A 23,191-nucleotide genomic window follows, 5' to 3' on the forward strand; every position below is an offset into this window, starting at 1 on the left:
GCCTAGAATTACACAGTCACCAAGATTGGCCAGTTCATTTAGCTTGGTTGCCTTACAGCATTTTTATAAATCTGCCTGAATTTCTTTTGTATTTCATCATTTCTCATTAGAAAAACAAAATAATTCATTCTTTCTTTAAAAAGGCCAGTTATGGGCCTGAAGAGATGGCTCAGTGGTTAAGAGCTCTGATTGCTCTACCACAGGATCCAGCACCCATATGGAAGCTAACTACCATCTGTAACTCTAGTTCCAGGGGATCCAACACCCTTCTCTGGCCTCTGCAGGCATGCATTGCATGCACATAGTGCACTTACACACATGCCAGCAAAACACTTATGCACATAAAATAAAAGAAATGATAAAATATAAAAGCCAGTAGCATCTTGCAATATAGTGAAGGAGATAAACGTTTCCAAAAACATTAGTTATTGTCTTACTGCTATAAAGAAAAATATTTCTTTAGTGTGTATTTATATAAAGCAAACCCCACACTAAAATTGAATATGGAGAATGGAAAGGAGAAGGGCAAGGTAATGCACATGATGGTTGGGGAATTACTGGAAATACCATTGTTACATCATAAACGTTCTCACACTGTGTTGTGGCTTGGGAATGCATCCCCATGTTGAGAATGTACAGTGCTTCACAGAAAGCTCTTCACTGCTAGATAGGGAAGTGGACTCTGCCCCACAGTCTCAAGAAAAAAATCTTGCTGGGAACTTGAAAGTGCATGTTGACTTCCAGAATGGTTGGATAATAAATTTTGTTCTTATATGCCACCAAGTTAGTGGTAATTTTTAAATTTTCAGCAGTAATAAGAGCTTAAATAAATATATATGCTATCAGAACAATATGAGCAACTGAAGTCGGCAACTTCCAAAGTTGTGCTCACTCCCATCAGTCATCAGCTCCACTGGAAATGCAGAGAGAAAACAGAATAAAGAGACCAACATACCCATATCAAGAAAATCACAAGAAAATTCTATATTCCCAGTTTTCTAGCTTTTATGCAAGAGAAAAGACAAAAAAATCTTAAAGAGAAAAAAAATAAGAGTTAAATTAACATGTGCAATACTGACTTAATTCACATCTCCATGTCCCTCCTGCAATATGTCCTTTGATTATGTGAAGTTCATTGCAGCTCTGTGTAGATTAAATTGAATAGTGACATTCCCAACTGGACTACCAGATGGAATCACATGTTAATTAACTTTTCAACCAGCATACAGATGTGTTTCTTGTGATCATTATCAAGAAATCGTTCGCTTTCAGCAAAATGAGCAGCACTGCTGACAGATTATAGCTGAGAATGATTGATCACATCATAAGATCATTAACCTTAAAATATTTTAATCATTTATTGACCAAACAAAGAAAAAGCTTATAGACCAGTATTGAACATACCTAAAGTCAATCTCCTTTTTTGGAGATTTTATTAAATATTTACATAATTGAATATTTGTGTATATTATTAAGTTTCAAGGAAGTCATATGTCTTCTACATCTATACTTTCATGCATTAATGAAAGGCTTATGCCACCAGGAAATAAAAGAATTTACCTAGATGCCATTTTTTATTCTTCATCATCATTTAATAATTCCAATTCAAATCTGATGATTTAAAGATAATAGGTGGTATGTCTAAGCCTTCAACAACTTTACACTTTGAAAAACATAATTTAAATTAATAAGTTATCCTTAAGTAGAAAATGTTAAGTGGATATAAATGAAACATAAAAGATAATTTAAAATTATTAAGAGACTGCAAAGTGTGTATCTGTGAATAGGACTCCTATATGAAACCTCACCCACCCATGGCTCAGAAACCATTGCTGAAGAGGGGGCAGAAAGATTATAAGAGCCAGGATTGGTTCACGAACAAAGATGAAGCAGAGGCTTTCAGGCCACTAGAAGCTTGCACATGTGAACTTGTGGCAATAGTGGCATCGAGCACAGGACCCATGCCTACTCTATCAGACAAGGGCCTAGAGTGGAGCAAGGGAAATGGGTGGCGGGCCAGCCCTAGTCTGGGAACTACTGGAGACTGATCACTACTGGGTGAGGGACAGTAGGCCTTACCAACAATCTGTAGATAGGCTGACTAGGCTCCAGGGGATGAATTTGCACTGAAGGACATCTGGGTACAAATGCTTGACTAGATAGGACTTAACATGTATGGCAGAATAGACGAGGCCTGGTTGGGGGGGCATGGATGGAGGAAGGAGGTCTGAATTTGATTAATAACTGTTGCATGACATGTAGAAAAGCTCAATAAAAAAATTAAGACCCTTATGTAAGTGGATAATGCCAATTACATCATTTATTACTTGTTTTACTTCAGTGGCTTTAAGCTCCCAGTAATTCCATGTATTAGAGATTCAGCTACTGTTAATTCTGGTCACAAAGAACTAGTCATAAGAGGAAGCACTTTCTAGAATTTAAAAACTGTTCATTTGATTATTCTAAACTGTATAAGTAAAAGGCAATATGTGGACTGTTGCTATTGTTATCAGTTACTGAGTTATTTTAATATATTCACTAACAAAGGGAAGAAAAAAATAAAAGTCCTTTTAGACTTTGAGAAAATACAAGGCAGGAGCTTCAGAAGGTCAGAGTCAAGCCCATGTTATTTGGTGTATATGGTTTAAGATGTGAAGGTAAAAATCATTCATCACCCATTTCATCTTTACTTGTAAAAGTCGGTGTGTCTATTAACCTAGGGATAAAATGTTCACTGAATTGGTTGAAAATGGAATTCAGGTTTCTAGCACTCCAAGATAATTTATGTACTAAAAGAAACTGAGATTCTTTTCTTGGATTCCTGATTAACTGGAAATAACACCTAAATGTATTGGACATCAAATGCAGTTGGTACCTAAGCCTCCTTTTAAGTTCAAACTACGTCCGATGGAAGTCCAGTTCTCAAAGCTAATAAAGGTGGAATTTGCTTGGTGGGACTGAGATTGGAGTGGGGAGTAGGCCCCACTCACACAGTCCCACTCCCTACTGCAGACCCAGCCCAGACTGACAGTTACTGCAGTCCTTCAGTTCAGGCTGACTCACCTTGCCTTTTTGAGCATTGTGTTCTGGAATTACCAGGAAGCCTCAATGCCATACCGAGCTGGCCCAAGTCTCTCATCCTTCAGTCAGGTAACTTGTCCAAAAAAACTTGCCTCTAAACATATGTGATTTTATTTATTTATTAATTTGATGACTTTAATAATCTTCAAAGCTCTATTATAAATGACCAGACATACATTTTCAAAGGAAAAGGGAAGTTTTCTTATAATTTCCAGACATTTAACAACAAAAGAGAGTTAATATCAATCTTATATCAACACAACATAAGCAAATTAAGGAGAAACAAGACCTGTCTGTGACCAGAAAGTGTATTCCTGTAATGTCTCAGATCTTTCAATTCAAATTTGCACGATACAGGAATTAAAACTATGACATGCTAAAAATGACTTTTTCAATTTAACAGTAACTTCATATTTAGACATTAATTTTAATATGCTTTCATTCACAGATTTTTGCCATTATTTGATATTATAGGATCTGATGTTGACAGAGTCCAGCTGAAAACACAGTTCTGTTCTGACTGCCACACGCAAGCTCTATCACTGTATTACTGTTGTCTTTTCCCTATTTTCTCAATTACTTATCTCTTAAATGGGATTAACACCTATTTTTATTTATTGTGTTCATACATATTTGAAAAAAAGAATAAAAACTTAAAATATATAAAAAGTTTTAAAAGGGCCTCTACAAAGTAGAGAGCATCTCTATCAGTTAAATGCTTTTTAGTAATGTTCCTCCCACTTTTTGGAAATGTTGAAGGGAGTACACAACACAGAGATCTGTTGAGTAGGACATTTTAAGATCTGAGCCAAAAAATATAGAATGACTACAGCAAGACTGTCATTTTAAACTAAATTTGAAGATTTGTGGCAGCTGCCTGAAAGCTGACTTCAGAAGTCTGACCCCTGGGTGTTTTATACCTACAACTAGAGAGACCTAGAAGAGGCTTCTAAATGACCAACAGCTGCATGGGGAAGACCAGGCAAAGGAAAACATACCCGTCACACTGTCTAGAAACCCAGCAGGTTGTTTTATTGCCAAAGCTTGCTCCAAACTCTTAAGAACTTTTAAAAAATAAGATTGGGAGACCCAATCTTAAGTTTATCTTAAGATAAACTTTAGGGCTACAGAAATGAAAGAAAAGGGAGTAGGAATTGGAAAAGTGAGCAATGTAAGACGACCACATGCACAAGCCCACTAATAATTTTAAACGTAGTTGGCTGGATTCGACTCATGACTTTTCATGGCTGTTGTTGGCTGGTTTTATCAACTTTATTGTTAGTCATGAAAATGTTTTGATAACTGTATGAGAATTAAAATATATATATATATATATAATGGCCTCGTTATCTCAGTTTCCTCTGCTTAACAGCTTAACACACGGACACCATACCACATCAAATATTCCAGCCGTGAAACTCTTTCATTCTTATATAAATTCTAATCGCATGAAAAGTAAATTTTAAGAAGACATTGAGATAGCCCACAAAGTTGGCTTTTTTCTTCACAAACAAGAAATTAGAAAGAAAGTACAGCAGTAGAATACTGAGTCAGTCACTCAGTAGCCATCTTGGTCATCTGACTGTCATACTAGGATTATAATGTTCAAGAAGTCTTTCTGTTAGCAATGGCTCCAAAGCACAATCATAGTGATATTGGTAACTGAAGTATGACAAAGAGAAGCCACAAAGTGCTTTACATGACAAGTTAAAAGTTCTTCACTTAGTAAGGTAACCAAAAAATTTATATACTGAGGCTGCTAGGATACACAATCATGATGAATGTGTTGTACGAGAAACTGTGAAGAAGGAGAGAGAAAAGTGTGCTGCTTTTGTTATTTGCAACTAAAATTTGGAAGTTATAGCCACAGTGCATAAAGGCCACAGTGCTTAACTGCTTAGTTAAGATGGAAACGGTGGGCTAGAGAAATGGCCCAGAGGTTATGAGCACAGACTGCTCTTGCAGAGGACCGGGGTTTGATTCCCAGCACCCACATAGCTGTTAACAACCATCTGTAACTGCAGTTCCATGGGATCCAGTGCCCTCTTCTGACCTCTACGGGCATTTCATGACATGGGCTTTCATGCAGGCAATACACTCATACACATTAAAAATAAAATTTAAAATTTTTTAAAAAAACATGGAAAAGGCATTAAATTTGTGTATAGAGGGGCTGATACTGTCTGTGGTTTTAGGCATCCACTGGAGGTCTTAGGGCATTTCTTGGGGACTTCTGTAATTTATAACAGATCAATACAAAATGAATATAATAGTTAAGTGCACATTTTGAAAAAAGCCCCCAGAAATAATTCATCGGTATTGATTCTCAAAGCTGTTCTTTTAACATTTACATGAACACTAGAATCAGATCTACGAGTCACTGTTAAAATCATCAATCCCATGGAAGCCATTCTTACTCTTGCAGCTTCAGGGACTGAAACCAGCTTTGATGTCTAAAATTTACAGTGCCTTTGGGGGCAGCAGCATTTATCCATCTGTCATGTTTGCTCTTGGTTCATTAGCCCAGTAATTGTTACACCACCATCTTTGTGATCTTCAGTCATTTCCTCAACATGAAATTCTGGATTCACAACAACTTCTTTTCCCGATAACTGTAAATAAGCTGGTAGAGAAGATGGGACCTTGACAATAACAGAGCCGTCCCATGATTTCAGTTCCACTTCCCCCAGGTGGCTGATGTAAACATCGATGGCACCCTGGTGAGTTGAAGCTCTGAGACATCCAGAGGCTCTGAGACATTCATCTGAGGATGAATCTACTATGATATTACCATCTTGCTTTGTAATATGATTTACCATGAACACTTCCTAATGTAATAGTCCCAGCCACAGAAGACAGAAATGAAGATTCTGTATAAAGATACTTGGCTTTCAGCAAACCATCTTCAGTAGATATATTAACACAACTTCCCTGCAGTTCATCTACAGTCACAGTGTTTTTACCCAATGCATGAATATCTATATTTCCGTAAACTGTTCCCAGACAGATCACATTGCCTCCTTTTGTTTGAACATGCAATTTTTGACTCTTAACAGACGGAAAGATGCTGGTCCCTGCTCAGTTTCAATTTTGCAATTATCGCACTCTATATTTTGCACTTTCATACAGCCGGATCCTGATGCCTTAACATTCACATCTCAGCCACAGGCTTGCTTGCTGCATGACCCAGATGAGCTGCCTCCCGTCAGCCTGGAGGGTGGCATCAGCTCAGCTCTGTTAAGGAAGAACTTTGGTTGACAATGGGAATCTCAGCCACAAAATAAAACACATATGTGATTTTAAATTAAAATGTTCTAGGAAGAGACAAAAAGTAAATCAAATAAGAAAGAAAATACTGTGTGTGTGTGTGTGTACATATAAATGACATGAAAAAATAGAAGGGAATATTAGGGAAAAGTAGACTAGTTAAAGGGACAGAAGAGGCTGACTAAAGGGATGAATATGATCATAGTACGTGATATTTGAAAGAAAATATCATGAAAGCAATTACTCTACACTGAATATATACCAATAGTTTTTTATTTAAAAATTGAATAAAGCAACTCTATCCTTAATTCATATTTCATATATATGGTCTTTATGTAGACTCTCATAATGCATTTTTCAATATGGCTACACAGAAAAACTGAATCAAAAGTTAATAAATTAACCTCCTTGCAGAATGATTTCTATGAAATACCACTTTGATTCTTCTAGTAGATGGGACTAAAACTCTGTTAGAGAACAAATGGTATTCAGTATTAGGACAAGGCATGCTAATGCTTTCCTTGGTGAAATAACCACTTAGTTATTCTTTTACCAGGAGGCCGAAAGGCCAGTGAATTTAAAAACCCTGTAGTCAAGCAAATCTACATTGAAAAATGTCCATGATGTTGAGAACAGACTGCTTAACTCATTTAAAGAGTTGTTTGTCAGATATGATTTAAGTTAGAGTGGCCTGTGTTTTGTGGTATCTATTCTTTTTAAAGACCTTTCACTTTTTCTTTTGAATATTTTGCTATTCCAATAAATCTTACGTTCAGCTTTCTGTAAACTGGCCTTCCCAGGTTGTGAAAAGTGGTATTATTATGGACTCAAAATGGACAGAGGCAGAGGATTGAAGTGACAAGTAGGATTTAGCCTAGTCCACGTTGCTAACAGTCATGAAATTCAGATTCACATTTTCCCTAATGTTCATTCACAAATGCGTTGGCAATAGGCGTGGTTGGGTGAAGTCCCTGGCTGTGTCCCAACTTCTTAACACTAGATATCTTCACATGTAGACCTTGGATCCATTTTGCTGATGAGACACCAAGACAATACCAAGGCACAGGATGCGCAAATGTGGAACACGAAGGTCCCATAGGCTATGCCCTAGGTCCAGAAAGTTATGTTGGTAGTGAGTTTATATTATTTGAGGTTGCACAGTTAATGTCTCCCCAGCGACTAACATATGTAATTTCATTGATTTTTACAAATATTTTGATTGTACGAAGAACTTAGTTTAAAGAAAAAATTCCAATAGTGTCAATTTCCATTTTCATCTCAATATGATCACTACATCCATGGGAGGCTTCAACATAAAGAAGATGAAATGTGGCAGCCCAATTCCCTCTCCAAATGTTTGTTTACTTGGTTACTTTACTTGTTTCTGTGATATAAAAAAAAATCATGACAAACTAACTTAAGGAAGGAAGAATTTATTGGGGCTCACAGTTTAAGGTATACTCTGTCATACTGGGGAAAACCAAGGCAGTAGCAGTTGAATGAAGCTGGTCATATTGTGTTTACAGTCAGGAATGAGAGAGCAGTGAATACTACTGCTCAGCTTACTCTCTGTTTTATAAGGTCCAGGATCCCCAGGCCCCCTGGTCATAGACTGTGATCCCCAATTGCTGACAAAAAACTTTAGCCACTGGAAAAAAACAATCTCAATTTCTTTTTCTTTCCACATACTGGTTTTATTTCATTTTAAGTATCTTGGCTTCTTCTTCTAACACATCACAAATTGTCAGACTCCCAAACAAAATTATCTTAGGAATCTGTTTATGAACAAAAGTTTACATGAGACCCTTCAATACAATGCATGTCACTGAAATTTTATTGTACATTTCTGAGAGCATGTGGCAGAATTAGATTGCAAAGGGTGGGTTTTTTTCTTTTTAATTGGCTTCACTTGAAACCAGTTAGCTTTTCACAGTAGGAACTGTATTGATGGAACTGGCAGGGTTCTGAAGTACCAATTATACAAGGAGTCGTGAACTTCATCTCCTTCTTTACTTCTGTATGACTTTGGACAAAGCAGTTTTCTACTCTGCCTTGGAAATAGGTGTTGCTGTGATGGTGTAAGTATTAATTGTGTGTGAGTATTTTGTAAGTTGAGAATTAATATGTTGATGAGGCAGTGTTTGTGTTGTTGGGAAAGAGATGCAAGTAGCCTTAAAATGAAAAGCATTTGGAAGACAAGCAATTGCTGCATACACAGAACAGTGCCTGGTTATACAAAAGAATAAAATTTCTCTTGATGCTCATCAGAGGTAGCAAGGTTGCCACCACTTTATGGTTAGTAGATAAAGCCCAGTCCTTTGGATTCTCCTGATAATCTATCACTGGCCATACTCTACCTCCTTGAGGAGATGAAGACAACATGTGTATCTCCATAGTTTTCTCTGTCTTTGAGGGACTCTCTCATGCAGCAACATTATTGAAGTTGTTTACTTTTCTGTCAAGTGTTTAAAGCCTGTACTATCTCCTTGTATGCTATGTGTCCACTGTGTGCTATTGCTTCTGTACTTATCTGAGTGATTCCTCTTTTCCTTTTCAGACACCCAGTAGTCAGCAGCAGCTGAACAAATTGTCTCATCTCTGAGTCTTTTTTCTTGCAAGAAGGAAAATGATTTTTTGCATCATGGCTTCCCTTTATTCTGCATGACCTTTCCAAAAGGATAGTGTCCCACACAGCAAGACAGTGCTTGAGACACTGCTGGCCTTAAGTTTGGACATTAAACTGATAGAAAAAATGGGAGCCCTAGGACTATTAAGGGCTCAATACTTCACATCTATTTCAGTTGATACCTGCCGAGCATTATGTTCTAGGTAGGCTGACAAAGCTGTCATTATCTGATGCTAGAAATCCATATACATAGGAGAGGAGCCCCAGATAGCATATTTGAACTACAAAACTGCCATATTCTACCTCCTGGCTACTTGGATAGCTAGTAGAGAGTAACAACCCCAGTGTACTTTGTTGACCTGGAATTTGGGCTCTGAGGCTAAAATACCCGTGTCAATAGTAGTTCTTTGTTATATTGAACCAGATAAGTCTGTTGTGCAGTGTAGGACACTAAGTGACATCTCTAATGACTCTCCTACTGGGTACCAGTGGCCTTAACAACTCAGTTCATTTAGCTGGGAAACTCAGTGTCTCCAAATATTGCCAAATGTCCCCAGGTGGCAAAATCATATTTGGAAATAATTACTCTAACACTGGAATGGATAGTGAGATGGGAAGCAAAATTGCAAATGTATAATTTTGTCCTTTCGTTTCTTCTGTCTAACTTCACCTCTCTCTTCGTGTCTCACCTTCTTACAACAGAATCTAGTCTCCATGCTTCTGAAAAGTGATTGTTATTCTTATAAAATTATAAAGTGATGCGTTTGCCTCTTATCTAGGAGAGAAGTCTTTATTGGGTTAAATTGAAATAATGAAATTAATATCTGTGTGTGTTGAGTTGTTGAACATCGGCAAGGAAGGAGGTATAGTGTAAAAAAAGGGCAAACTAACTGTCCCAAAAATCATCTGTGGAGTTCTACCACTGCTCTGGGTCTCCTAGCCTTACCAAGTTCCCATTATTACATAATATTATTAATACAATCGGTGTATTCGCTGACATGATCTCACCTTAAATTCCAGGGGATACAGTCCTACAAATCTCATGCTGTATATTAGTATTTGCTGGGTCTTCCTCCCAATTTTCTTCCAGAAATAGTCATGGATTTTGCTCTGGGGTACGCTGTTCTTCCTCTATTTGTTCTGCTGATCTGAGCGTAAAGGTAACCTCCCGGCTGGAGGAGCAAGTGCCACAAGACTGATCTATTCCAAGGAGAGTGAAGACTTCCTTGGATTGTAGGAAAGGAAGAAAGCTCCCTTCCAAGCTGACTTGAACAAAGGAGACTGTAGCTCTCCCAGCTTTCCTCCATGAAATCTACAAATGAAACCATGCATGGAAGATAACAGAACTCCACAGACAGAGGAGCAAGTTGCTGGTGGTGACCATGGTGAGCACTGAAAATCCAACACTGGCACTCCAAGTTTCACACATAAATTGAAGCAGGATTTTCAGTTCTTTTATTTTAAAAAGTCATAACTGAAATATTCAGTTATTTCTAGTGGTTTCGGGGGGTATCTCTTGTGGACTCATGAATAATCTTTGCTCTCCACTGTTCCCCGTCTCTTTAGTGATCGTGGCTGTTCTGCTGCCATTGTTTTTGCTGGTGTTAGTACCTTGATGGCAAAATCCATGCAAAGAGAGATGTAGTTTAGTGATTCTAAACAAGCAAACATCCATTCTACCAGCATGGCTTTCTCTAGATCTTGATGTAACTTGAGTGAGGAGACAACCAACCTGCTCTGTTCGTTATCTTTGGATCAGTCAGCCTTCTGAGGGTGAAAGCTGTCTTGCTTGTAGCTCACAGAGGTGCTTCCTTCAGCCACTGCCTGGCAGTTCTCCAGTCAGAGGTATCAGACTCATGCAAGAGAGTCTCAGACCTCAAGGTCTGTAGCTTCCTTCCATCCCCATCCTATGTCTCTCTGGGCGTCTATGACAGCATCTGCCTCCTGCAGACAACCATCCATAATAACAGAACCATGGTGAGTAGACAGCAAAGAAGAAAACAGTGAAGGTAGACTCAGAGAAAAAGCATTTCTTTACATATTTAATGATTAAAATGCTAAATTAAAATTTAAAAATAGTATCTTTACCCAGGAAGAAATCTGAAAGGTCATCTAATTCAAAGGAGTTATTTTATCTTATTTTATGTTAAAAGTGACTGCATAAAAAAGAACATTTATCAACATGAAAGTAGAGAGGAGGTGGGGTGGAGGGGGACTAGGGTCGGTCATGGTGATGAAAGAGAGGAGGGGCAGAGAATTAATAAAAATAGTTTTTTGCTTGAAAATAACATAATGAGGGACTGGAGAGATGGCTCAGAAGCTAAGAGCACTGACTGTTTTTGCAAAGGACCCAGGTTCAATTCCCAGAACCCACATGGTGGTTAGCAACTGTCTGTAACTCCAGTTGCAGGGAATCTGGCACCCTCTTCTCACCTCTGCAGGCATTGTATGACATAGGTGCACTTACATACATGCAAACAATATATTCATACACATAAAAAATAAAATATTTTTAAAAGAAAATAACAATAAACCTATTACTGTGTATGTCAATCAAATATTTCTAAATAAAAAAAGATTAGAAGCAAATGAACTAAAAACTCATTCAATTATATGTCTTACAGGGCTTATACTGAGTTCAGTATTGTATAACTATTAATTCAACAACGAACATAAAAATTTTATAGCCACTTTTGAAAGAGATGTATCTTTGCTCTGGAAACTATTATTGAGTATGTTAATGAATATTATAGAGCTGTAATGAAATGCTTCTTCTAAAAAATAAAAATATATATAATAAAAAAATAAATGTATGGGTATGTATTTAAAGAAACATACAGAAACAACCTCACATAGCCTCTATTGAAGAATATTGCCATCAAGAGTGACATACGGCTGGAGAGATGGCTCAGCAGTTAAGAACACTGGTTGTTCTTGCAGAAGACCAAAGTTCAAATCCCAGCACCCACATGTCAGCTAACAACTGTCTGTAACTCCAGTTCCAGGGGATCTGACAGCCTCTTCTGATCTCTGCAGGCATTGCACGACATGGGTACACTTACCTACATGCAGGCAATACACACATACACATATAATAAAAATATAAAGAGTGTTTTTTTTAAAAAAGAATGACATACTTTCAACATCTTTGTTAGGGAGAAGTTATTTTTCAAAGTAGCTCTAGCAATGTTAATTAAAATGAGCAAGCTATATATGTAGACAAATATTCTTGCCAGGATTTATTTTTGTCAAATTCTTTAATTTTCACCAATTTTATATAGATGCGGCTTGTATTTTAAAGTTACAAGTGAGGCTGGATAGTTTGTAATGTGTTTAGTGACCATTAATGATTGTTCTTTGAAGTATATGTTATCTTACAGGAGTACTGTGCATAGTCTACATATTAACTCTATGTTGATTACATGTTCTACAAACACTGTATTCATTGCTTGTCTTCTCGCTCTCTTATAATCATTTATAAAAGCTATAACTCTCAAATACTTGAAAATGAAGAACTTAAAGCATAAGATTACATAGATGTTGAATGAATCAAAAATCAACCCAAAGTAGTCTGGCTTCAGATTCTGTTGGACATTATATTGTTTTTCTTTATGTTGATTACATGTTCTACAAACACTGTATTCATTGCTTGTCTTCTCGCTCTCTTATAATCATTTATAAAAGCTATAACTCTCAAATACTTGAAAATGAAGAACTTAAAGCATAAGATTACATAGATGTTGAATGAATCAAAAATCAACCCAAAGTAGTCTGGCTTCAGATTCTGTTGGACATTATATTGTTTTTCTTTGATGTTTCTATGAATTTTTTAACAGAAATCATTAATGTGGCATCTATGTTTGACTCTTTTTCTCCACATTTCATTTTTAGCATTAGTTTAAGAAATCCCTATGTTGATTCATGAAATTAATTTATTCTGTTGACCTTAAACTTTTTATAGTTTTCCCTTTAGAATTTGATGTCTCGGACTAGAGAGATGACTCAGTGGTTAAGAGCACAGACTGCTCTTACAGAGGACCTAGGTTTGATTCCCAACACATACACATGGTGGCTAACAACCATCTGTAACTCTAGTTCCAAGGGATCCAATGCTTTTTTCTTACCTCCGCTGGCATTGCATGACATGGGTGCTCTTACACACATGCAGGCAATACACTCATACACATGAAATAATGAATAAAATATTTTTAAAACATGAATTTGGTGTCTCATCTACTTTGAGTTTGTTTTTTAAATATGATATAATATAGGGACCCAGTGTTGAGTTCTAAATAGATGGCAAATTTTTGCACCATTTTTTATAGAAAAAGGTTTTTTAATGACATGATACAAAGTAACCTATCACATATTATTTCTTACTCTTTGTATATATAACTGCTAGCTACCTATTTACTTGGGAGGAATTGTTTATCAGTATGCCAATTCTGCCTAACTTTAATGACAATCCTAGTATTTAATGACAATTCTTTTCTAATTTTTTAAATTTTATTTTATGTGTATGAGTGTATTGCCCACATACCTTTAAGTCAGGAGGTCAAAAGAGGGCATCGGATCCCTTGGAACTGGAATTACTGACAGCTGTTAGCTGCAACGTGGTTGCTGGGAATTGAACCTGGGTCCTCTGCAAGAGCAGCCAGTGCTCTGAATTGCTAAGCCATCTTTTCAGCCCAAAATGACAATTCTTTCTACCTAGTAAGTTGAGCCCTTCCATCAAGTGTTCCTTCTGTCAAATGGCCTTGGTGATTCTTTGTCACATTCTTTTGTCTGCACCCTATATATAATAAGCAGGACAACCACTCCACACTGTCATTCATGTGAAGCAATTTTATATTCCATATATATCATTATATTATATATATATTCCATATATAATATCAACTTGAGAAAGTGACATCTTTTAATAGTGTTTCCTTCAGTTATAAATATTAAGTTTATTTCTCTGTTTAAATCTGCTTTATTATTTCTAGAAAATTTTAGAAAACTAATATTTTATTGTTCTCTGAGAAAGCAGTCACTCATTTGCTATAAGATGTATTCTAAGAGCATATAATTTTTGGTAATACATAAAATTGCATTTTGCAACCAGTAGTTTTCTAAACCTTTCTTATTAATTACATTAGCTTATCTAAATATCCTTTTGATTTTTTCCTATAAAATTGTATCCTCATCTGAGTGTGTTAGTGCACACTTATAATATCATCATTCAGGAAAGTGAGGCAGAAGGATCACCAATCTGAGGCCAACCTGGGCTACAATGAAACTTTGTCTCAAAAAAAAAAAATCCTCTCCGGAAGGGCTATTTGATTTGTTTCCTGTCCTGTGCTTTCCTTGTCTCATTGCATTGTTTGTGCTCAAAAATAACAGTCTGCAGTGATGGTGATAACCCACACCCTTGATGCTTCTTCCTTTTGAAGTTGATCTTGCAATACTAGAGATATTCTAGGGCATTTTATGGCTGTTCTTCCACCTGTTGAACAAAATTCATTTATCTTCCTTATAACTTTGTTTCTTTTCTTGATTCCTTCTTCTTCTGTTTTGCAGTGCTAAGGATTGAAAGCTCTACCACTGAGCTACATCCACAGCCCAGTTTCATAAACTTTTATTTTAAAATAGCATCTACTTAGGTTGCCCATGCTGACCTGAAATTACTCTGTAACTCAAGCAAGCCTTGAATATGCAATCCTCCTGCCTCAGACTTTGGAGTAGTTGGGATTTCAAGCAGGCAGTACCCAGCACTTAAATTACCTTATGTTCCTATTTAGGAAAGACTTTTTTCATCACGAGTTGTCAGTGAAGTTTACTGAGACTTTCCTACATCTTTTATGATGAACACATCATTTTTTTCTTGAATTTGTTAATGCGATAAGATACACAAATTATGTTCCAAAATTAAATCTAATCTTACATATCATAGAGTAACACAAACTGAGTAATTTAATTTCTTCTGAATTAATGGGTCTAGTTTGCTAACATCATGTTTATAATTTTTATTCTGTGCTCATGAATTAGACTTCCTTCCATTTTTCTCTCTTAAATACCTTAGTAAGAGTGTCAAGACTGAGATGCCTTCATGAGGTGAGGCACAGCACCTTTTCTTAAGTTGGTGAGTTTATAGGTGGTCAACACTATTTGGTCTTTATCAAGTTGGGAGCACTCAATGGCAAAGCAATCTGTGTACCTGCTTTCTCTCTTATTTCTCTTGATTAATAGTTTTAATAGTTACAAAGTATATTAGCTAGGAATTGGTGGAAAGCACAATTCTCTGTGACAATCCATTCACCAGAATCATGAGAAAGATCAAGAGGAAAACAATAGAGAAGGAAAGACAGCCAATATTTTGGTATATTGTTTAGTTGTTTTTAAGTGCTTCTCCTTGGCTGGTTCTACAAAATAAACCCCAGGCAGCTGTAAAATCACATCATGTGGGCTGGGCCGATGGCTCAGAAGTTCAGAGCACCCAAATGTAGTTACTAGCACCATTTTGGGTGCCTCATAAATACCTGTAACTTCGGCTCCAGGGAATCCAATGACCTCTTCTGGCCTCCATGGGCATCTGCACACATGAAGCATATACTCACGCAAACATACATAAACATAAAATTAAATGATTTTTAAAGTAACTTCATATAATTACCTCAATAAACTCAGTCAACATTCTTTAAAAATAATTTGTGATTTAAAAATCTCAGAGCAAACTAGAAATAAAAGGAACTTTTCCCAAAGGTGATACAGATCATCTACAAATTTCTAAGTCTAATTCTACACGTAGTGGTGAAACAAATCTTCCTACAATGTAGAAAATATGCATCTCTTCTATTCAGTATCTGACCTGAGTCTCAGGGCAGGAAGACAAAGAAACAAATAAAAACCATCAAATTTAGAAAATGAGAAGTAAAACAGAGTTTATTTGCAAATAATCTTAGTGTATGCTTAGAAAATCCTAAGTATTCTAAAAAGTCGAGTACAGAAATCAGTAAGTCACTATAGGTCAATAACAAAGTCGATGCATAAAAATCTTAATTTGATTCTACTCATTCTCAGAAATAGTAATTTTAAAATGAAATATAAAACTAATGCTCTGTATAACATCATTAAAATGTAAAATATTCAGGAATAATAAGTTTTTTAATACTCTAAATTACAAAAATATTATAAAGTTTTTAAAGTACAGGAAAAATACTGAGGTAAAAAGGCATTACACCATATTTGATGTTTAAAGTGAAGAAATCATGACAGTACCTATTTAAAAGGCAGTCATGCACAGGCCCTTGTTCATTATGTAATAATTACTGAAGAGTAACCTGGGGCTGGAACAGTCACTTGCAGAGGGAATCTCTTTATTTGGAAATATGTTTCCAGGTGCTCACTTAATGTGCACTCCGTTAGGCTTGAGTATGCACACCCTATGCATCTGAGAAGCCCATTTTGTATCTGTTCCTACTGTCAAGGGAGCCAGATCTTTCTCAGACAGAAAGAACACTGATTACAGGCTGTAGAGGAGACTCAGTGGCCAAGAGAACCCAACACACTGGAGGCTGAGATGACAGGGCTGGAGTTACTGCAGCGCTCTCCCTCCTTTTGAAAGGCCTGCTACTGGAGCTTGATGGGTGTTGTTACCAGTTCTCATGAACTTCCAGTCACCTACTCTGTCTCTCCTTGTAGTTCACAGCCTGACCACCGATGGGACAGTAAATTAATACCAGTTCTCCCCAGTAAGATCTAGCATTCCAATCCAATGCTGTCAATTATCCCAGAAAGATATGTTTGGTACAAATTAGCAATCTGGTTCTAAAATATATAAAATATATGTGGAAGGCTGAGGGACCTAGAAGAGCAGAACGCAGCCCATCACTCTGTTCTTTAAAGTATCTTTTGGACATTTTTTTTCTTTTACTCTTTTTTTGCATTTTTAATTGATTTTTTATGAATCATAGGACACCCCCCATAGCCCACCCACCAATTTTCATGCATTTTGTCATATGTTAAGGCCTATCAAGCCAAGTTTCTGTCCTCAAATGTCCTTCTGTGTGAGTCCATCCACTGAAGCCTGGTCATCCTCTCTGGCATCACTCCCTTAAAGAAAATTGATTCTCCCTTCCCCAGTGGTCATCGGTTACCAATAGTTTCTCTTATTCTTTAGGCCAGTTGTGGTTTTCTGGGTTAATCGCCATCTGTTGCATGAGGAAGCTTCACTGATGAGAGTTGAGCAATGCACAATATTCTTTCTTCCTCTTGCTGCTCTATGTTCTCTGAGCCTCAGGTATAGAGGTTGCATTGTGGATATATCACTTAGGGCTGGGTTTCTCACAAACACTTATTCTCTGCATTATAGCTCTCCAATAGTCTCCATCTGTTGCAAGAAGAAACATTTTTGATGAGTAGTGGGAGGTATACTTGTCTGTACATATAAGAAGACATATTAGAATACACTGAGCTCTAAATCCTTAGATGTGAGTATATATCCTGATGTAACTGATGTAACTGCAGGAGCCAGAAAAATGGAAAAGAACTACTGGGGGAAAGGGGAAGAAGAGCTCTAGAGAGGGGACTAGTAGGAGATAGGTGTTATCTGGGGGAAATGGGGAAAACGGGGGCACTATAATTGGGGAGGAAGGAGAAGAATTATACAGGGGGACAAAGAAGATAAATAAATGACATTTAGAGGTTGTAAAAAAAAAACATAAGGAAACGTATTAGTTCAAAAGCCTATTGAAAAATACAAAATATATAGGACTGTTTATGTATAGCTGAAGGCTATATAAACAAAATAGTGCCAGACAGGAGAAGCTCTCCTTTGAGTTGTTCGTCAGGGTAGTCTAAGAGACTCCCAAAATAATACAAGCTATTTCCACAGCCCTTGATTACCTCCCAGAATTTGGAGGTAAGACCCTATTGCTGAAGAACGGACATACTTTGGAAACAAACTTGGAGAAATCAAGCCTTGAAGACAAGCTCGCATAGTATCAGAAGATGCTGTGGAAGCTTCCACGGTAGAAAAACAGTCAGTGGTCTTACCCAGCTTTACAGCCTAATAAACAACAAAGACTGACCTAGCAAACCATTGGTATTTGTACAGTAGTGACACTTTTATCTTGAGGGTAATCAACAGCTGTCTATTTGGACTTTAGGTCTGCTAAATGGACAAGAACTCATCATCTGCGGCATTGTAAACATAGCCAAATACCCATGGCTGGGGAGGTCATAAATCTTAGAGAAAAGCTTACCTTTGTCACATCCCTAGATAAATATAATTTTTTACTGTTAGACCTTCTTACTCAATAATTCATGTTTCTAAATGTATCTGTTGTTTGTCTTCTATTTCTGGTAATCTACGCAGAATCTTCTGCTTTATATCTCCCAGATCATTAATTACCTTATTAGCAAACCAATTATATTCTTAATTATATATTCTAATTTTTTAGTTTAAAATATTATGATATATCACTTTAGTACTTAGGGGTTCAATTTGGTCCCTTTGTTCAATATAACTTGGAATCTTCTTGATAATTTTAAGTCTTTTTTTATGACTCATATACCAGTATCCTCATTTATTTTATTGAATATTTTGAGCATATGGTCTGTCTTATAGTGTCAGAATTCTAAGGCTTTGCATGCCAAGTTCAGATGTCAGTTTATTTGCTGGCTTTCCTACAATACCTTTTTTTCTCATGAATTTTAGGTTCTTGGCCTATATATCTGGGAACTTTACCTGTGGGGATTGTTTTGAAGACTAAAAGTCAGTGCCATCAGAGAAAATTCATATTCATTACTGCCAGTATCTTGGGGGCACTACCATCTTGGGATCACTTTAAAATAAATTCTCAACTTGAAGCATTTTAATCCAGCTAGCTAATATGGATTCAGGCTAAGCACAGTTACAAATTCTTAGGGGAATGTATTTTTCTCTTTTGCTAAGTGCCAGCCTCTGGGAAAGACAATTTTCTTTATAGTCCCATAAACGATATGAAGTATTTCTCTTTCCTCATGACACTGACAGCATGATCCTTCAATGTTGTAGATTACACATTTGTGTCCTATCAGACCTGCCACAGATCCTGAATATTCTTTCTTTTACTTTGGTGAAATGTGAGGTAGAAAGGTTGACCAAGTTCATCCAGCTTTGGAAATGCTCCCTCAAAGATCACCTTCGATAGCTCATGGATTTGTGTTTCCCTTGGCCTTTTGGCCTCTGAGTAAGAAATCTCAGTCTTCCAAGTGCTCCTTTTTACTGATACAGAAGGGTAAGGATGAAGATGAAGGCTTCTAAGTGTCTTGGCCAACGTCTAGGGAGCATAATATAAGTGCAAATCACCTCATCCTGTGTTTCTAAGGAAACAGAGCCTCAGACAAAATGCTGCATTTAACATGTTATTAATGTGCTTCAAAAACAAGACAGGAAAAGGAGAAATAACTAATGCCAAGGAAAATGGGAAGACAAATCCAAGGATGTGAACAGCAGGATTGTTCATTGCTAATGAGAAGGCAAAACTTGCAGACATTATGGAAGATAGCTTGACAGTTTGTTAGAAAACTAAACATAACTGTTAGCACCATTCAGAAACTGAGCTTCTTGTTATTTACCCACATGAACTGAGAGCTCATGTCCACATAAAAACCTACCTACTAGTATTTGTAACAGTTTCTTAATTTTACTAAAACTTGGAAGGAACCAACACATCCTTCAGTACATGAATGGATAAATAACTGTGGTACATCTACACAAGTGAAGTTATTCTGTGTGAAAATTAAGCAAGCAACCCAAGAAAAGACACACTAAGACTTAAAATGTACATTATTAAATGAAAGAAACTAGCCTTAAAAGGCTAGAGTTGGGGCTGGAGAGAGGCTCAGTAGTGAAGAGCACAGACTACGCTTGCAGGGGACCCAGGTTTGGTTCTCAGCACCAACATGCAGCTAACAACCACCCATAACTCCAGATCCAGGGAATTTGATTCCTTCTTCTGGCCTCTACAGGCACATGCATATGCTGCCCTTATATACATGCAGACAAAACACTCATACACATAAAATAAAAATAACAAATATTTATATTTTTAGAAAAGGCTACACACTTGACATTCAGAAAAGGCAAAACTATGAAGACAGCTTAAAATGTTCAGTTTTTCAAAGATTAGTGGCAAGGGAAGAAGGAGTAGGTGGAGCACAGAGGGTTTAAGTAGAAGAAAACTATTCTAGATGAATCACAATGGATGATACAAGTGATCGTGTGTTAGTTCAAATACACAGAATGTGCAAGATCAAGAGTAAACTATGGTCAGTCTTTTGGTAACAACAGTATGGCAGCAGGCTCATACACTGTAAGAAATGTTCCCCTTTAGTAGGGTTGTTAACAATGAGGAGGACATGCACACCTGGGTGACAGGTAGATGTGAAATCTGTCTTTTCCTCTCAATTTTTCTATGAAGTGAGAACAACTTTTAATATAAAAATTGTTGTATAGACTAGTAAACAAAATGAGGGTGTGTACTGCTGGACCTGCCCAGATTTGCAACAGCACATCTTCTCTGTGGTGAAAGAAATTCTAAATTCCATGAGGAAAAGAGACACTGCCTTCACTTTCACATTATTGGCTCCTGGCAGTTTTCTTGTGGTCACTGAGATGAACAGCTTGGGAATGTGAATGGTGATTAGATGCTTCACTGTCTGGAGAAGAGTTAGGAGGTTCATAGTGTCAATTTTGAGCTCAGGAAGAGTTGCCTATCAGGAATCAGCACCCACCTGCCAATCAAAGTGTGTTCATGGTACTGCTCCAGTATGAAGGCATCATTAAAAAATTTTCTCTATGTTTTTATGGCTCTGTGGTTGTGTCCATTATCCATTACACTTCCTTGAAATGCAAGACAGGCAACATTGTTTAGAAGTGAATGGGATAAAAATTTTTCATCTCTCGTAATATTGCTACAATTTTTAATGTAAACTGTGCTTGGAGACGAACTTTGTTTATCTTTATGCCTTTATCCCTCTAAAGGTCAGAGTCTAATTTTCATCTTTAGATGGTAAGAGAAAGAATGTATATAAAATTAATGGGTATTTTTCATAATTTATGTGTTATAGTTCTCCAGTTTTATATCATTAATCTATTAATATTTTTCTGGCTTAATTTTACCTCCATGCTCACTGATATTTTTGTAAATTTTTTCAATACTTTATGAAATGATATGTGTGTATAAAAGGACATACATACATACATAAAGAGATAATTTTTATTTTTAGGGTTGAAAAAGGATAACTGACCAATTTATCTTTTTTTCAACTGTATTATAAAAGAGTCACAACCAAGGAAAAATTTTGTAGAGATAGTGCTTCCCTATTTGCAAATTGTTATTTTAGGCAAGCCCGTTCATTTGACATTCACATAATATTTGCTAACAATATCAGGTTTTTTTCTCATTTTACTGACAAGTCAACTGAATATTAGAGAGCTTGAATAACTTCAAATTTAAACTTGATCCACAATGCAGTCTCATTTCAACACATAGTTTTCACCCTGAGAAAATAGATATCGCATACAAACCATTTGCAATCTGATGAATAACAGTATATTCTGTATCCAAGTAATTTGTGGGGTATGTGGATTTAACATTCTCTCTACCTTAAATATGAAAAGAAAATGTGAAAACCCTCATTCAGAGACTTTCTTTTAGGAAAAAGATTGTGATTTTATCATGCAAATAAAATACTGAGAAGTCATCCAGTGGATCCTTGGAGTCTTCTTGTCTTAATAAAATTGTACCCGTAACAAATCAATCATGGCTCCCTGGGAGGGATCTTAAGTATGGTCAGTTTAAAAACTGCTCAAGTACCTGCTCATGAAATGGAAATTGATTTGAAAGGGTCAGTTCCAAATTTAGATGGATATTTTATGGAACAATTAGATTTGAAGTACTTCTCACTAAAACTAAAGTGATTGATTGTATACACTTAATCAAAGATGCAGTTAAAGTCATGATTTGTTATCACAATTGAAAGGCTAAGCTGTGGTACAAAATGCACATTGCAGTGCACACTTTTGAAAACCTTTTATACTTTCTCACATGTGTACATGTGTATGTGCTCACATGTGCATGGCCATACATGTGTGAGTGTGAGTGCAGGGCAGATGTTGCTGTCCAATGTCTTCTTTGATTGTTCTCTACTTTATTTACTGAGGCAGGAACTCTTGCTGAGTCTGGCGTTTATAGATTCAACCAGTTCAGCTGGACAGCTTGTACTGGGGATCCCCTGTCTCCGCCTTCCATGGGCTGAGATTACAAGTGAACCAATAGGCACCCCCAGGATTTTAAGTGGGTGCTGGGGATCCGAACTCTAGCCTTCATACTGGATGGCCGGTTTTTATCCATTGATTCATCTCCCCAGCCCCAGTTATTAAGAGTCTATGTGACATCGTTTCCCCAAATTATTTAATGCTACCATGTAAAAGATGCTGAAGTATCTTTCCTTTGTGTAACTAAACCTGCTTAAACAGTGGCACCACTTACCCACAGGGAATTAGTAGCCAGTTTCTTAATACAATTACTTTATCAGGCTCTGTCTTTGGGACATTAGCCTCAATATTATATTTATTGCTATGTCATCTTATGCACCTGCCCTGTTCATCTGATTTAGTGTGATAGCAATCTTTATATGCTCAAAAACTCTGACAATACCCTTTGTTAAAGCTTCCTTGCTAATTGCTATGACAAACTACTCTGACAAAACATGTTGCAGAGAAAGGGTGTATTTTAGCTCAGAAGTCCAGGTTAGCATCGTAACAGAGTCAAGGCAGCAGAAACCTGAAGCACCAGTCACATCACATTCACACTCAAGAGCGGCGAAAACTGAATTAAGTCATGCATGCCAGTGCTCAGTGTCCCTCCTGCTCTTGTCCTCTTCTTTGATTTTTATTGTTACATATACATACATACATTTATAAACATCCATATGCAAAAGGCACTGAGTCCGTTTAAGCCCCAAACTATGTACTATCGAGCACCACTAAATGAACTCAGTGTTTTCTCCATTCTTACACAACCGGAGACCCAAACCCAGGGAATAGTGCTGCCCAATGCAGGCAGTGTCTTCCTACCTCAATTAACATAATCAAGACATGCTTTGAAACCAACCTGACTTAGACAATCCTTCACTGCCTTCACAGAGGATTCTAGATTTTGACAAGTTAGCAGTTAAAACTAAGTA

At 36.9% G+C, this 23,191-nt stretch overlaps 2 protein-coding genes across 3 annotated transcripts in view; one reads left to right on the forward strand and one right to left on the reverse strand.

The window, feature by feature from the left end:
• Positions 1 to 23,191, forward strand: part of March1 (membrane associated ring-CH-type finger 1) — an 889,338-nt gene that overhangs the window by 654,156 nt on the left and 211,991 nt on the right. The window lies entirely within an intron of this gene.
• Positions 5,495 to 23,191, reverse strand: part of LOC103745805 (protein FAM185A-like) — a 47,893-nt gene continuing 30,196 nt past the window's right edge. Inside the window, 5 exon segments of the mRNA XM_029570795.1 lie at positions 5,495 to 5,591; positions 5,593 to 5,857; positions 5,898 to 6,158; positions 6,161 to 6,238; positions 19,071 to 19,278. Of these exon segments, the coding sequence (XP_029426655.1) occupies positions 5,495 to 5,591; positions 5,593 to 5,857; positions 5,898 to 6,158; positions 6,161 to 6,238; positions 19,071 to 19,278 (909 nt within the window).

Source organism: Nannospalax galili, unplaced genomic scaffold (genome assembly GCF_000622305.1).
Source record: "Nannospalax galili isolate Female #2095 unplaced genomic scaffold, S.galili_v1.0 scaffold283, whole genome shotgun sequence".
Lineage (NCBI taxonomy): Eukaryota > Metazoa > Chordata > Mammalia > Rodentia > Spalacidae > Nannospalax > Nannospalax galili.